General features: G+C 40.0%; 1 protein-coding gene across 6 annotated transcripts in view; it reads left to right on the forward strand.

Annotated features, from left to right (window-relative positions):
• The first annotated feature begins 978 nt into the window (after positions 1 to 978).
• LOC106058494 (serine/threonine-protein kinase MARK1-like) overlaps positions 979 to 16,344 on the forward strand; it is a 234,793-nt gene continuing 219,427 nt past the window's right edge. For 5 of the 6 annotated variants that reach the window (XM_013215941.2, XM_013215949.2, XM_013215962.2 and 2 more), the window contains exon 1: positions 980 to 2,160. In XM_013215941.2, coding sequence (XP_013071395.2) covers positions 2,050 to 2,160 — 111 coding nt within the window. In that variant the 5' untranslated portion in view covers positions 980 to 2,049. Of the gene's footprint in view, positions 2,161 to 16,344 lie in introns of all 6 variants that reach the window. The other variant, XM_013215955.2, reaches the window with a different exon arrangement.

A 16,344-nucleotide genomic window follows, 5' to 3' on the forward strand; every position in this document is an offset into this window, starting at 1 on the left:
TAAATCTGACAATACATAAACCTATTAATGCATAAATCTGTAAATGCATACATCTGTGAAGGTATAAATCTATCATCGTGGGAGGCCGCACACGGCCTCGTGATTCATCAGCTGCACTGATGACAAAGTGTGACCACCTCGCTTTTACAGAGAGCTTATGGAGTGTGCGCAAGAGAGTAGTAGCAGAATCTCGTCTTCATTCAATGTAACTTTATGGAGGTATCTAACCGCAGGGTAACACAATGCATGTCTTTTATTCGTATTTATGCGCCCCTTACCGGTAGGAGGCGTTTTTTTTTTTAGGTAGGACGACCCACAGATGAGGAGATTCGGAACAGGATCATAATTGGGCCCCACGTTGACCTGCTGACCTAAAAAATAAAGGCTAAGACTTTATGGCCATATGCCAATGTCCTCAGGGCTAAGAAAGAGGGACAGTACCAATGAAAAGAAGAAGAGGCAGACAGAGAAAGCGATTGGACAGGAATGTTACTGAAAGAGGTACTACTTAAGGCAAGAAACAAAGATGAATGAAGGAAGACGGACGGCAGATCCTGTGTGGTGCCCCAACGGTTAAAACAGATTACAGAATCGGTGAAGATGAACGTATCGGTAGGAAAAAGCTCCTGTTTGTGCTGTCTGTATGTCCATCTGTCTGTCAACCTTCAGATCTAAAAAAAAACTCAAATCACTAATGAAAATCTGATTTCAGCATTTCTTGACTTGACCACTAAGCTAGTCATATTTAACAAGTGATTATTATTAAATTAAAGTTTCAGGTCGCCCGGCTGTGTAGATTGTGCGAGCTGTACCAACTCACTGATGTCTCCATACTTAGTTACCCGACAGCTGGCCAACCGCGCGAGCCACCGTGTATGTGTGCGCGCGCGGCTTGTGAGCAATATTGTCAAACCGCTCACACGCCATTTGACTGGTCGCATCTGAAAGGCCAGTCCTCTCTCTCTCTCTCTCTCGCTCTTAAGACAACAACATAAATCGCTTTCAAAATAAAACACACACGCACACACGTTTTCACCTCACTTTTCAGTCATTCATTAGTTTTCTCGGTGCTGTGTATAGGTGCGCGCCTGTGTGCAACTGACGTCTCTTCTTTTATCATTATCGCAATCCTAATCAAGAACGTTGACTGGCCCAGTTGGCGACATGGAATATTGACTTCCGATGAGATCGAAGTGTTTTTTTTTTATTATTATTTCGATTCCATCCCTGTGCTCCTGATTAGACCTGGATACTTCATCCACAGACTGCTTGTATAGCCTCGTTTTGATATCACGTTCTATTTATAGCAACACCTAATGAATCATTGTGAATTTTGATTTCATAAATTTATCCGTATTTGAATTCAAGGGAAACAACTTATTCAGCTCGATCACGCAACATCGAGTGACACAACTCGCACGCCCTACGTCTGCAGCCCAGCGCGAGTACACATTGCAAGGCGGGAGTGGAAATCGTTAGAACGCCTTTAAGGCCGCGACTTAATTTTTTTTTCTTCCATCTCCTCCAATTTTTTTTTCTCCGCGATCTCATTCTCGTGCCTGCCACACGTACTTCCGGTCGTCGGCCATAATGCAACTTGCCAACTACCAAAACTTTCGCGGGATTTAATCCTTCTTTTCTTTTTTCTTCAAATGAGAGCTCTCACAGGTGTTACCGCCAGCCGCCGAGTCATCCATGGTCAACGTTACTGTAGTGGTTGTTGCAGTCATCAACATGTAGTCTTCTGTGTTCCTCAACGACAACCTCGCGATCTGTCCTCGGGTAGAGTGATGGCGCGGGGTCAGTGGCGTAGAAATGAATTCTTCCTTTGTGGTTTCAACACTGGGACGGACCAGGCTGCTACACTGTGGATATAGTAGCAGATTCGCGCTCATTTCCTTCATCTAGTGTCTGAGTGTTTAGTAGTTAGTCGATTTGAGTTTTCTTGAAGCTATGTCTGTATTTACCTCTGAGCTCACAGACTGTACATTCATTGTGCGTGGGGAAAGAAACAGTCCAGGAATTAATCGATAAAACTTCACTTGCAACATGGGCAAGAAAATACAGTGCATCGGACGGTACGCCCTGGAGGGGCACCTCCTTGGCAAGGGCAGCTTTGCGAGAGTCGAGCTTGCCCATCATTCAGTCACTGGATGTAAGGTAAGCTATTGGCCCCCAGTAAAGGTAAAAAATAAGTATATCAAGGTCACAAGGCATATAAATTTTGTCTTTATCTACAGAATATTTTTGTGGTTATTTTATTTAAGTTGTCCTGAAATATTTACTGTCAGAATGTTGACGTTATGTTCCTCTGTGAAATCTTTCCAACATAATATATAAAGTATTAAGGTGTACGTCTGCTGACACACACAGCACTGTGTGAACCTGTTGACCTAGATAGAACTAATTGAAGCTCCACAACTATCAGAGAATCGGTGATTTTAAAACTGTTTATCGACTCGACACCAAAAACAAAACAATCAGGGGGAAAAATCCAATTACTTGCTATGCTTTAAGCGCCATTGAACTGGCCTGCCTTGTATCGATACTTACGTGCTATGCCTTTAGCCTCATCGAACGGGCCTGTCGTGTATCGATACTGACGTGCGATCGATGCCGCTTAAAATACTCGAGACTCGAATTACTGAAGCTATTGAAGCACGTCCATATGATGTCACGTGACGGAAACATTTCATTGAGAGCAGTCAGAATGTAAGGAATAAACATGAACCTACTATTCTAGTACACCCTATACAGTTTGTGCTACTTAAGACGCTTCCTACAGTTCATTCCTTAGAAGCTTCTAAATTTGTAGCTGAAGTTTGTATCTTAGACCTGGTCGAATGCAATCTTTCTGTCTGAGCTGGTGCTAAGCAGGCGTAAATGATGTCCCCCTCCCTCCTTTTTTGGAGGGCTCTTTCACCTGGGACTACAGAACGAAGTCGATCATCCAGGAGAGACAAACTCATTTTCGTTCTCTAAATACATGGGCTGTCATTGGTCCTTTCGAAGAACGTTGTGGTGTATCGTGACAGTCTAATGAGGCTTTCTTTCATCCTTGCAAAGTGCAATTAGCTAGGCTCCATATATTTCTTCTTTGGTCATTTTCATCCAGACGCCAAGCTTGGTGTCCAGGAAAAGAAAATAATTCACAAAAAGAAGCAAAAAAATAATTGAATGATTGATTGATTGATTGATTGTTTTTCCTTCTTGTGTATTTGACTGTTTAATAGCTAGATGTCAGTATCGAGTTCAAACTTGCCACTATTGAAAGAACGCACTACATGTTTGTGACACATGCAAGTGACAGGTGTTATTGTCATATTGAAATGTCACACGTGACTGCCGCATCAATCTCGTTCAAAAACGTTAAAAAATTAAAATCACTACTTGGAAACATAACATTGTAGTGCTCTGATAAGGAAACCACAGTTGTGTTTGTTATACATAACACCAGCGTATCTCGAACTGTGGAGTGCTCCTCAGATGGGGTTGGGTGGGACGAGGCGGCGGCGTGACAAAGACTGGGGGCATGGAGGGAGGTGAACAAATAGTTGTATGTTCTTTGTTGTTATCAATAGCCGGGTTTGAATACTGACTTAATAACGTAATAAAGTAAGTAAGTATTCAAACCCGACTATTTGAATACTAACCAAGGAAAATGATATAATCACCAATGTTAACAAAATAAAACAAGACATACATTTAAAAAACACTTTAAAAAAACAAAGCTTATATTAAGTGACATTGTATTAATTAGTTTGGATCAGTCATGTGATCTGCTTTTCCACATTTTACATAATAAATCTGTGGGATTATAAATATTTTAACCAATAATTTTTGTTTAACTTTTAGTTTTCTCAATGCGCCCTGATCCTATCACCTTCTCAATGCGCCCTGATCCTATCACCTTCTCAATGCGCCATGATCCTATCACTTTCTCAATGCGCCCTGATCCTATCACTTTCTCAATGCGCCCTGATCCTATCACTTTCTCAATGCGCTATGATCCTATAACTTTCTCAATACACTATGATCCTATCACTTTCTCAATGCGCTATGATCCTATAACTTTCTCAATACACTATGATCCTATCACTTTCTCAATACGCTATCATCCTATCACTTTCTCAATACGCTATGATCCTATCACTTTCTCAATGCGCTATGATCCTATCACTTTCTCATTACGCTATGATCCTATCACTTTCTCAATGCGCCATGATCCTATCACTTTCTCAATGCGCTATGATACTATGACTTTCTCAATGCGCCATGATCCTATCACTTTCTCAATGCTCTATGATCCTATCACTTTCTCAATGCGCCATGATCCTATCACTTTCTCATTACGCTATGATACTATCACTTTCTCAATCTGCTATGATCCTATCACTTTCTCAATGCGCTATGATCCTATCACTTTCTCGCTTCGCTATGATTCTATCACTTTTTAAATCTGCTATGACACTATCACTTTCTCAATGTGCTATGATCCTATCACTTTCTCATTGCGCTATGATCCTATCACTTTCTCAATGCGCTATGATCCTATTACTTTCTCAATGTGCTATGATCCTATCACTTTCTCATTACGCTATGATCCTATCACTTTCTCATTACGCTATGATCCTATCACTTTCTCAATGCGCTATGATCCTATCACTTTCTCGCTTCGCTATGATTCTATCACTTTCTAAATCTGCTATGACACTATCACTTTCTCAATGTGCTATGATCCTATCACTTTCTCATTGCGCTATGATCCTATCACTTTCTCAATGCGCTATGATCCTATTACTTTCTCAATGTGCTATGATCCTATCACTTTCTCAATGCGCCATGATCCTATCACTTTCTCAATGCGCTATGATACTATAACTTACTCAATGCGCCATGATCCTATTACTTTCTCAATGCGCCATGATCCTATCACTTTCTCAATGCGCTATGATCCTAGCACTTTCTCAATGCGCCATGATCCTATCACTTTCTCAATGCGCCATGATCCTAGCACTTTCTCAATGCGCTATGATCCTATCACTTTCTCAATGCGCCATGATCCTATCACTTTCTCAATGCGCTATGATCCTATCACTTTCTCAATGCGCCATGATCATATCACTTTCTCAATGCGCCATGATCCTATCACTTTCTCAATGCGCTATGATACTATAACTTTCTCAATGCGCTATGATACTATCACTTTCTCAATCTGCTATGATCCTATCACTTTCTCAATGCGCCATGATCCTATCACTTTCTCAATGCGCTATGATACTATAACTTTCTCAATGCGCTATGATCCTATCACTTTCTCAATGCGCTATGATCCTATCACTTTCTCAATGCGCCATGATCCTATCACTTTCTCAATGCGACATGATCCTATCACTTTCTCAATGCGCTATGATACTATAACTTACTCAATGCGCCATGATCCTATTACTTTCTCAATGCGCCATGATCCTATCACTTTCTCAATGCGCTATGATCCTAGCACTTTCTCAATGCGCCATGATCCTATCACTTTCTCAATGCGCCATGATCCTAGCACTTTCTCAATGCGCTATGATCCTATCACTTTCTCAATGCGCCATGATCCTATCACTTTCTCAATGCGCCATGATCCTATCACTTTCTCAATGCGCTATGATACTATAACTTTCTCAATGCGCTATGATACTATCACTTTCTCAATCTGCTATGATCCTATCACTTTCTCAATGCGCCATGATCCTATCACTTTCTCAATGCGCTATGATACTATAACTTTCTCAATGCGCTATGATCCTATCACTTTCTCAATGCGCTATGATCCTATCACTTTCTCAATGCGCCATGATCCTATCACTTTCTCAATGCGCCATGATCCTATCACTTTCTCAATGCGCTATGATACTATAACTTACTCAATGCGCCATGATCCTATTACTTTCTCAATGCGCCATGATCCTATCACTTTCTCAATGCGCTATGATCCTAGCACTTTCTCAATGCGCCATGATCCTATCACTTTCTCAATGCGCCATGATCCTAGCACTTTCTCAATGCGCTATGATACTATAACTTTCTCAATGCGCTATGATCCTATCACTTTCTCAATGCGCTATGATCCTATCACTTTCTCAATGCGCTATGATCCTATCACTTTCTCAATGCGCCATGATCCTATCACTTTCTCAATGCGCCATGATCCTATCAATTTCTCAATGCGCTATGATACTATAACTTTCTCAATGCGCTATGATACTATAACTTTCTCAATGCGCTATGATCCTATCACTTTCTCAATGCGCTATGATCCTATCACTTTCTCAATGCGCCATGATCCTATCACTTTCTCAATGCGCCATCATCCTATCACTTTCTCAATGCGCTATGATACTATAACTTACTCAATGCGCCATGATCCTATTACTTTCTCAATGCGCCATGATCCTATCACTTTCTCAATGCGCTATGATCCTAGCACTTTCTCAATGCGCCATGATCCTATCACTTTCTCAATGCGCCATGATCCTAGCACTTTCTCAATGCGCTATGATCCTATCACTTTCTCAATGCGCCATGATCCTATCACTTTCTCAATGCGCTATGATCCTATCACTTTCTCAATGCGCCATGATCCTATCACATTCTCAATGCGCCATGATCCTATCACTTTCTCAATGCGCTATGATACTATAACTTTCTCAATGCGCTATGATACTATCACTTTCTCAATCTGCTATGATCCTATCACTTTCTCAATGCGCCATGATCCTATCAATTTCTCAATGCGCTATGATACTATAACTTTCTCAATGCGCTATGATCCTATCACTTTCTCAATGCGCTATGATCCTATCACTTTCTCAATGCGCCATGATCCTATCACTTTCTCAATGCGCTATGATACTATGACTTTCTCAATGCGCTATGATCCTATCACTTTCTCAATGCGCTATGATCCTATCACTTTCTCAATGCGCCATGATCCTATCACTTTCTCAATGCGCCATGATCCTATTACTTTCTCAATCCGCCATGATCCTATCACTTTCTCAATGCGCCATGATCCTATCACTTTCTCAATGCGCCATGATCCTATCAGACAGAGTGAGTTGATATAAACAAATTTTAAGTAAAAGTGTCTCTTCCATTAATATAACACGCCAATTGTCAATTACTAGCTAATTGGGCACATAATGAAAGTCAGGATTGAAAGTAACAATTGTTTAAAATATAATCCTCTCCCAATAGAATTGGGTCCATTTTGAACACGCTTCAGTCCACTGGCGGATCCAGGGGGGGGGCGGTAGGGGCGATCGCCCCCCCCCCCACTCGGCCGGTAGGGGCGGACGAACTTTAGTATAGGATTCACACAATTTGTATACGAATTTATTACTTATGTTAAAAATATATACTAATTATTTATATTTCAACCTATTTTTAGATTATTTCGCCCCCCCCCTTCTAGTATGTTGGCCGATTTGGTGGGGTCGGGAGGGGGCGATGGTATCAATCCCGCCCCCCCCCCCTTACACATTCGAGTGGGGGGGGGGCGGTCCAATTTATTGGTAGAATTCACAGCCTGCTAACACATCAATTAAATATCTATATCCTTGTAACTTGTTATTGATATTTTAACCGATCTTTATATTATGTCGTTCCCTGTTTGCCGATTGGTGGGGGGTGGGGGGACGAATACCTCTTCTGCCCTTCCCAACTAAACCCTTTGAGTGGGGGGGGGGCGGTCCGTTTTTATGGAGAAATCATAGTTTGTGAACAAAATTAGTTGAATTAATATATAAATTTTATATTATGTCGCTTCCTTTCTGGTATTTTGGCCGATTCGGTGGGGTGAGGGGGGGGGGGCGATTGCATGTACTGCCCTCCCCACTCTAGCCCTCTGAGTGCTGGGGGGGGGCGGTCCTATTTTTGTGGAGAATCATAGTTTGTGAATAAAATTAGTTGAATATCTATATAATATAAACTACGTATTGATATGTGACCCATTGTATATTATGTCGTACCACACTCTAATCTCAAATTGTATCATTAGTAAATTTAAATGAAAAAGGGTTGTACCAGGTGGGAGGGGCGATACATGCAATCGCATTTCCCCCATCGGACAAATCAATACTTTTCTTTTTGTATTATAGTTAAGAAATTACAAAATTAAAAAAATCTGTCACTAATATAATTTATATATACTATAAAATAAATTCTTATATCGAGTCGCCCCATACCTATTCTTTAATGCCAAATGCAATCTTTAGCAGAAATTAGTAAAGGAGCGAGGGTTAATCGTTTTCACTCTACCGCCATTCCCATTTCCAGGCAGAGTTTTTGTAATTTCGCATGAAGTTATCATAATTATTTTAAGAAAGACTTTGCATTGGAAAAGTTAGAATTCAAACGAAATTTTTCAGTATAAGAGTCATGATTGAGATGAGTTCTAAACTCAAATAACATTTTCATAGTCACCTTTTCCCAACCTTTACTCAATCTGATATTTTTCTAGCTAAATAAATTTGGGACTATAACTCACAATTTATAGAGGAGTTTTCCTGAATACTATTTATCGAATAAATTTTTTTTTCGGCGGCGATCCTCAAAGCAAAAATCTAAATGCGTGGGGTATCCTATCTTTTCAAGGAACAAATCGGTTTTATTTGCAATGTATTATGGGCCTATAAATTCAAATTAGAATATTTTTCAAGTACAACATTATTCGAAAGGTCGTTTTTTAATAGTATGAATAATGAGCTTCAGGTCAGGAGAATGCGTTTCTGCAGAGAAGAATGCAAGAAAACGCTTTTGGCGTCGGGGCTTCGCCCCGAACTTCATTTATGGGTAATGAGTTGTAGATGTCAGGAGAATGCGTTTCTGCAATGAAGAATGCAAGAAAACGCTTTTGGCGTGGGGGCTTCGCCCCGTACTCCATTGATGAATAATGAGCTTTTATTGTCAGGAGAATGCGTTTCTGCAGTGAAAAAAGCAAGAAAACGCTTTTGGCGTCGGGGCTTCGCCCCGAACTACATTGTGAAGAATGAGTTGTCAGGAGAATGCGTATCTGCAGTCAAAAAGCAAGAAAACGCTTATGGGGTCGGGGCTTCGCCCCGAACTCCATTGATAAATAATGAGCTGTACTTGTCAGGAGAATGCGCTTCTGCAGTGAAAAAAGCAAGAAAACGCTTATGGCGTCGGGGCTTCGCCCCGAACTTCACCAGAGAACCTTACAACGCTGCCCCAGTTGTTTTGTTTTTCGCCGAAGGTTGAGAAATGCTGCTTTTTTTATTCTCATATTTATATATATATATATATATATATATATATATATATATATATATATATATATATATATATACATATATATGTGTGTGTGTGTGCGCGCGCGCGCTGTATGCACGTTTATGCGTAGGGTTAGCGTTTACTGGGCGTTTGGGTTAGGGTTTGGAAAAAAATCGCCCCCCCCCTCCAAAGTTCTGGATCCGCTAGTGCTTCAGTCCCGCACTGGAATCAAACGATTCTGTACACGTACACTACGTTTCTGCAGGTCTGGCCTGAAGTCAACTCAAATGTTCTTTTGTAGTCAGTGAGGTAAATAAAACAAAAAGGAAAATAAAAAAAAAATCCTTTTAGAAACAAAAAAAAAAAAAAACAAGGCTTATATAAAAGAGAAGAACTTCGTCATTACAACTATTTGTCTATCGAAAATTTAGAAGTTATTTCCCTTATTCGATATAAACAAAATAATTAATTACTAATAATTAATTAACTAATAGGGTATTTTTGTTTATTGATAATAATAATAATTATTCAAAGTATCAACAGAGAATGCGTGAAGAAGAATTAGCGTTAACAAAAGTATTTAAGGGACTAAACCCAACAAATTTTAGTTATGTCAGTGAATACTGTCGTATTGGTTTCCCTTTTGCTATTAAATAAAATAATGAATTATCAGTAATAGATTGTCTAAATCGGTTCCTTTTTTTTTAAATTGATAAAAAAAAATTGTCTTGTCTATGCTAATGAATAAATGTGCCAAGTTTCAGCTGGGTGAGGCAGAAATAGCGTTCACAGACTTTTCACCTGGCAGAGTGAATTTATATAAGCTTTGTACAAGAGACGTTTATGTATATTATTATCTTATTTGAAATGAGCTAGACTGTTATAGAAGAACAAAACTGGGCAACTTCTTGCGATGTTGAAGAACTACAATAAATATTATGACAACTGTGTGCTAATGTTTCAATTGTGGCACTACTATTGACTTGTTTATGTGTTTATGTGTTTATGTATGGTTATAATAAAACATTTCTCCCGTGAAGTATGTTTGTATTCAGTACTACGTCATTTTATTTCTTAAGTTAGCGATTTCAATTCATGACGCCTGTTGGTTTAGAGTTTAGAGGCAGCAGATGTGAAGATAAAAAAGAGTAGTTGCCCCCTTCAGACCTTGCGATCTATAGTGCAGTCTGTGCAGATGATGTAGGCCTAAATGTCATCTGTTGCTGTGGCCCACCGTTAACGCGATGTGAAGATATTTAAAATCATTCAACGGAAAATGTGTTTAGTAACAAAAAATATCAAAATTGCATGTTGAATGTTTTTTTTAGGCCGAATGCTGATTTGTCGTTGTGTCTTCACTTGAACTGAATATATTTAAATAGTCATGGGGGAGGGGACGCTAAAATTGTAAATTTGAGTATTCAGTAGTAGGTGTCACAAATCAATGTTTTGACCTTATTCTACTTCATTCTAGAAAAATAGAAATATAATAGAAAATATTTGGAATAGAAGTTTCTGGGATTTTAGAAAAGACTATTTAAAAAGGTATAAATTGGGAAAAGTTAATTAGTCAAGGTTTTTGAGCTGTTTCAGGTCTTTGAGCTGTTGCGGGTCCTTGAGCTGTTTCAGGTCCTTGAGTTGTTTCAGGTCCTTGAGCTGTTGCGGGTCCTTGAGCTGTTTCAGGTCCTTGAGCTGTTTCAGGTCCTTGAGCTGTTTCAGGTCCTTGAACTGTTTCAGGTCCTTGAACTGTTTCAGGTCCTTGAGCTGTTGCAGGTCCTTGAGCTGTTTCAGGTCCTTGAGCTGTTTCAGGTCCTTGAGCTGTTGCGGGTCCTTGAGCTGTTTCAGGTCCTTGAGCTGTTTCAGGTCCTTGAACTGTTTCAGGTCCTTGAGCTGTTGCGGGTCCTTGAGCTGTTTCAGGTCCTTGAGCTGTTTCAGGTCCTTGAGCTGTTTCAGGTCCTTGAACTGTTTCAGGTCCTTGAACTGTTTCAGGTCCTTGAGCTGTTTCAGGTCCTTGAGCTGTTTCAGGTCCTTGAGCTGTTTCAGGTCCTTGAGCTGTTTCAAGTCCTTGAACTGTTGCGGGTCCACGAGTTGTGAAGTGAAGTTAAAAGTTCAGTTGTATCAGTACAAAGTTGTATCATTACAAAGTTATACCAGTACAAAGTTGTGTCAATGTAAAGTTGTATAAGAGTAAAGATGTAACAGTCTAACTACAGTGTAACTAAGAAGCAGTACATTGAGGTTTTATTACGTCAGTAAATATGCAAGAATTTTGTGTCAAAATAATGTTGAATTGAGAATCAATGAATTGTTTGAATGTATGTGCTTGAAGGAGCTCACAATAGTGTAAAAAAGAACGTTACTTCATTGTGTTTTAATCACGTTATATTTCCAAGACAATTGATTCTGTTTGTGCCATTGAATATACATCAAGTGAAATAAGAAATGTTTTGTAAATAAAATCCTAATCATAAAATCGTCACAAAATAGACATTAGAGCAAGCCATCGATTGTCACAATAGGAATGGGGGGGGGGGTGTCAAAAAGTGAAAGTCATACTTCAAGATTTTCAAAGAGTCCAGTGATGAAGAGTAAAGACTTAGCAGGTTTCTACTTTCAACTCAAGCTAATCAACGGAGCCAGTGAGTCATGCTCCTAAGTCTGCTGGACAATTTTAATTTCTTTGATTGATTAAATTGTACTGTCACCTTTGTTTAGCCAGGTTAAAGGTCAACACCTAAGCCTTCCCATTTTGTTGATGAAGGTTACTTCTCTTTCTAATACATTTTTTTTTCTTACTACATTGTAGCCTCTTTGAGTCAACTTTTCTTTCGGAACTCTCTCTCTCTCTCTATTCTATAGCAAAGAAATACACATTGGGCTCGCCCTACAAGATGACCTTTATATCAGCTGCCCTGTAGAGCGCAAGGTCTGAAAGAGAAACTTTCTTTCCTTATATATAGTCCATTATAGATCGACTTTACACTGGGATCTTGTGCAACCTCATCTGGCTGGCAGGGGCGGACAGGATGTCAAATTCGGCCCGGTCTTTTCTATATAATGCGGCACAGTATTTTGCTATTTAAATAATTTATTACATGATTTTAAAAGTACCCGATAAGCGCTATTACTAAAGGAATAAAGTATAACACTTGGAATGGTGAATCTCTTACAATAAAAAAAAGTTCTGCTACCATATACATGTCCTTGACATTCACATTCAAGGCTTCCAAAGCTGGTTCGGTCATATTGTTGGACACGACTCGATGTCAAAATAATATAAAATAAAGGTACAAAAGTCATACGATTACAAAGAAAAGCGAGATGGTTGATGTCGAACAATCCAATAGACCTACCTTTGCCTCGATTTCTGCTCAGGATAGCTTCTAATTGGGAGGACATGTTGTTCTGTTAAGGATAGCTTCTGATTGGGAGGACATGTTGTTCTGTTAAGGATAGCTTCTGATTGGGAGGACATGTTGTTCTGTTAAGGATAGCTTCTGATTGGCAGGACATGTTGTTCTGTTAAGGATAGCTTCTGATTGGGAGGACATGTTGTTCTGTTAAGGATAGCTTCTGATTGGCAGGACATGTTGTTCTGTTAAGGATAGCTTCTAATTGGGAGGACATGTTGTTCTGTTAAGGATAGCTTCTGATTGGGAGGACATGTTGTTCTGTTAAGGATAGCTTCTGATTGGGAGGACATGTTGTTCTGTTAAGGATAGCTTCTGATTGGGAGGACATGTTGTTCTGTTAAGGATAGCTTCTGATTGGCAGGACATGTTGTTCTGTTAAGGATAGCTTCTGATTGGGAGGACATGTTGTTCTGTTAAGGATAGCTTCTGATTGGCAGGACATGTTGTTCTGTTAAGGATAGCTTCTAATTGGGAGGACATGTTGTTCTGTTAAGGATAGCTTCTGATTGGGAGGACATGTTGTTCTGTTAAGGATAGCTTCTGATTGGGAGGACATGTTGTTCTGTTAAGGATAGCTTCTGATTGGCAGGACATGTTGTTCTGTTAAGGATAGCTTCTGATTGGGAGGACATGTTGTTCTGTTAAGGATAGCTTCTGATTGGCAGGACATGTTGTTCTGTTAAGGATAGCTTCTAATTGGGAGGACATGTTGTTCTGTTAAGGATAGCTTCTGATTGGGAGGACATGTTGTTCTGTTAAGGATAGCTTCTGATTGGGAGGACATGTTGTTCTGTTAAGGATAGCTTCTAATTGGGAGGACATGTTGTTCTGTTAAGGATAGCTTCTGATTGGGAGGACATGTTGTTCTGTTAAGGATAGCTTCTGATTGGGAGGACATGTTGTTCTGTTAAGGATAGCTTCTGATTGGCAGGACATGTTGTTCTGTTAAGGATAGCTTCTAATTGGGAGGACATGTTGTTCTGTTAAGGATAGCTTCTGATTGGGAGGACATGTTGTTCTGTTAAGGATAGCTTCTGATTGGGAGGACATGTTGTTCTGTTAAGGATAGCTTCTAATTGGGAGGACATGTTGTTCTGTTAAGGATAGCTTCTGATTGGGAGGACATGTTGTTCTGTTAAGGATAGCTTCTGATTGGGAGGACATGTTGTTCTGTTAAGGATAGCTTCTGATTGGGAGGACATGTTCTGTTAAGGATAGCTTCTGATTGGGAGGACATGTTCTGTTAAGGATAGCTTCTGATTGGGAGGACATGTTGTTCTGTTAAGGATAGCTTCTGATTGGGAGGACATGTTCTGTTAAGGATAGCTTCTGATTGGGAGGACATGTTGTTCTGTTAAGGATAGCTTCTGATTGGGAGGACATGTTGTTCTGTTAAGGATAGCTTCTGATTGGGAGGACATGTTGTTCTGTTAAGGATAGCTTCTGATTGGGAGGACATGTTGTTCTGTTAAGGATAGCTTCTGATTGGGAGGACATGTTGTTCTGTTAAGGATAGCTTCTGATTGGGAGGACATGTTGTTCTGTTAAGGATAGCTTCTGATTGGGAGGACATGTTGTTCTGTTAAGGATAGCTTCTGATGGGCAGGACATGTTGTTCTGTTAAGGATAGCTTCTGATTGGGAGGACATGTTGTTCTGTTAAGGATAGCTTCTGATTGGCAGGACATGTTGTTCTGTTAAGGATAGCTTCTAATTGGGAGGACATGTTGTTCTGTTAAGGATAGCTTCTGATTGGGAGGACATGTTGTTCTGTTAAGGATAGCTTCTGATTGGGAGGACATGTTGTTCTGTTAAGGATAGCTTCTAATTGGGAGGACATGTTGTTCTGTTAAGGATAGCTTCTGATTGGGAGGACATGTTGTTCTGTTAAGGATAGCTTCTGATTGGGAGGACATGTTGTTCTGTTAAGGATAGCTTCTGATTGGCAGGACATGTTGTTCTGTTAAGGATAGCTTCTAATTGGGAGGACATGTTGTTCTGTTAAGGATAGCTTCTGATTGGGAGGACATGTTGTTCTGTTAAGGATAGCTTCTGATTGGGAGGACATGTTGTTCTGTTAAGGATAGCTTCTGATTGGGAGGACATGTTGTTCTGTTAAGGATAGCTTCTGATTGGCAGGACATGTTGTTCTGTTAAGGATAGCTTCTGATTGGGAGGACATGTTGTTCTGTTAAGGATAGCTTCTGATTGGCAGGACATGTTGTTCTGTTAAGGATAGCTTCTAATTGGGAGGACATGTTGTTCTGTTAAGGATAGCTTCTGATTGGGAGGACATGTTGTTCTGTTAAGGATAGCTTCTGATTGGGAGGACATGTTGTTCTGTTAAGGATAGCTTCTAATTGGGAGGACATGTTGTTCTGTTAAGGATAGCTTCTGATTGGGAGGACATGTTGTTCTGTTAAGGATAGCTTCTGATTGGGAGGACATGTTGTTCTGTTAAGGATAGCTTCTGATTGGCAGGACATGTTGTTCTGTTAAGGATAGCTTCTAATTGGGAGGACATGTTGTTCTGTTAAGGATAGCTTCTGATTGGGAGGACATGTTGTTCTGTTAAGGATAGCTTCTGATTGGGAGGACATGTTGTTCTGTTAAGGATAGCTTCTAATTGGGAGGACATGTTGTTCTGTTAAGGATAGCTTCTGATTGGGAGGACATGTTGTTCTGTTAAGGATAGCTTCTGATTGGGAGGACATGTTGTTCTGTTAAGGATAGCTTCTGATTGGGAGGACATGTTCTGTTAAGGATAGCTTCTGATTGGGAGGACATGTTCTGTTAAGGATAGCTTCTGATTGGGAGGACATGTTGTTCTGTTAAGGATAGCTTCTGATTGGGAGGACATGTTCTGTTAAGGATAGCTTCTGATTGGGAGGACATGTTGTTCTGTTAAGGATAGCTTCTGATTGGGAGGACATGTTGTTCTGTTAAGGATAGCTTCTGATTGGGAGGACATGTTGTTCTGTTAAGGATAGCTTCTGATTGGGAGGACATGTTGTTCTGTTAAGGATAGCTTCTGATTGGGAGGACATGTTGTTCTGTTAAGGATAGCTTCTGATTGGGAGGACATGTTGTTCTGTTAAGGATAGCTTCTGATTGGGAGGACATGTTGTTCTGTTAAGGATAGCTTCTGATTGGCAGGACATGTTGTTCTGTTAAGGATAGCTTCTGATTGGGAGGACATGTTGTTCTGTTAAGGATAGCTTCTGATTGGCAGGACATGTTGTTCTGTTAAGGATAGCTTCTAATTGGGAGGACATGTTGTTCTGTTAAGGATAGCTTCTGATTGGGAGGACATGTTGTTCTGTTAAGGATAGCTTCTGATTGGGAGGACATGTTGTTCTGTTAAGGATAGCTTCTAATTGGGAGGACATGTTGTTCTGTTAAGGATAGCTTCTGATTGGGAGGACATGTTGTTCTGTTAAGGATAGCTTCTGATTGGGAGGACATGTTGTTCTGTTAAGGATAGCTTCTGATTGGCAGGACATGTTGTTCTGTTAAGGATAGCTTCTAATTGGGAGGACATGTTGTTCTGTTAAGGATAGCTTCTGATTGGGAGGACATGTTGTTCTGTTAAGGATAGCTTCTGATTGGGAGGACATGTTGTTCTGTTAAGGATAGCTTCTAATTGGGAGGAC

The sequence above is a fragment of the Biomphalaria glabrata genome, chromosome 5 (assembly GCF_947242115.1).
Source record: "Biomphalaria glabrata chromosome 5, xgBioGlab47.1, whole genome shotgun sequence".
Taxonomy (NCBI): Eukaryota; Metazoa; Mollusca; class Gastropoda; family Planorbidae; genus Biomphalaria; species Biomphalaria glabrata.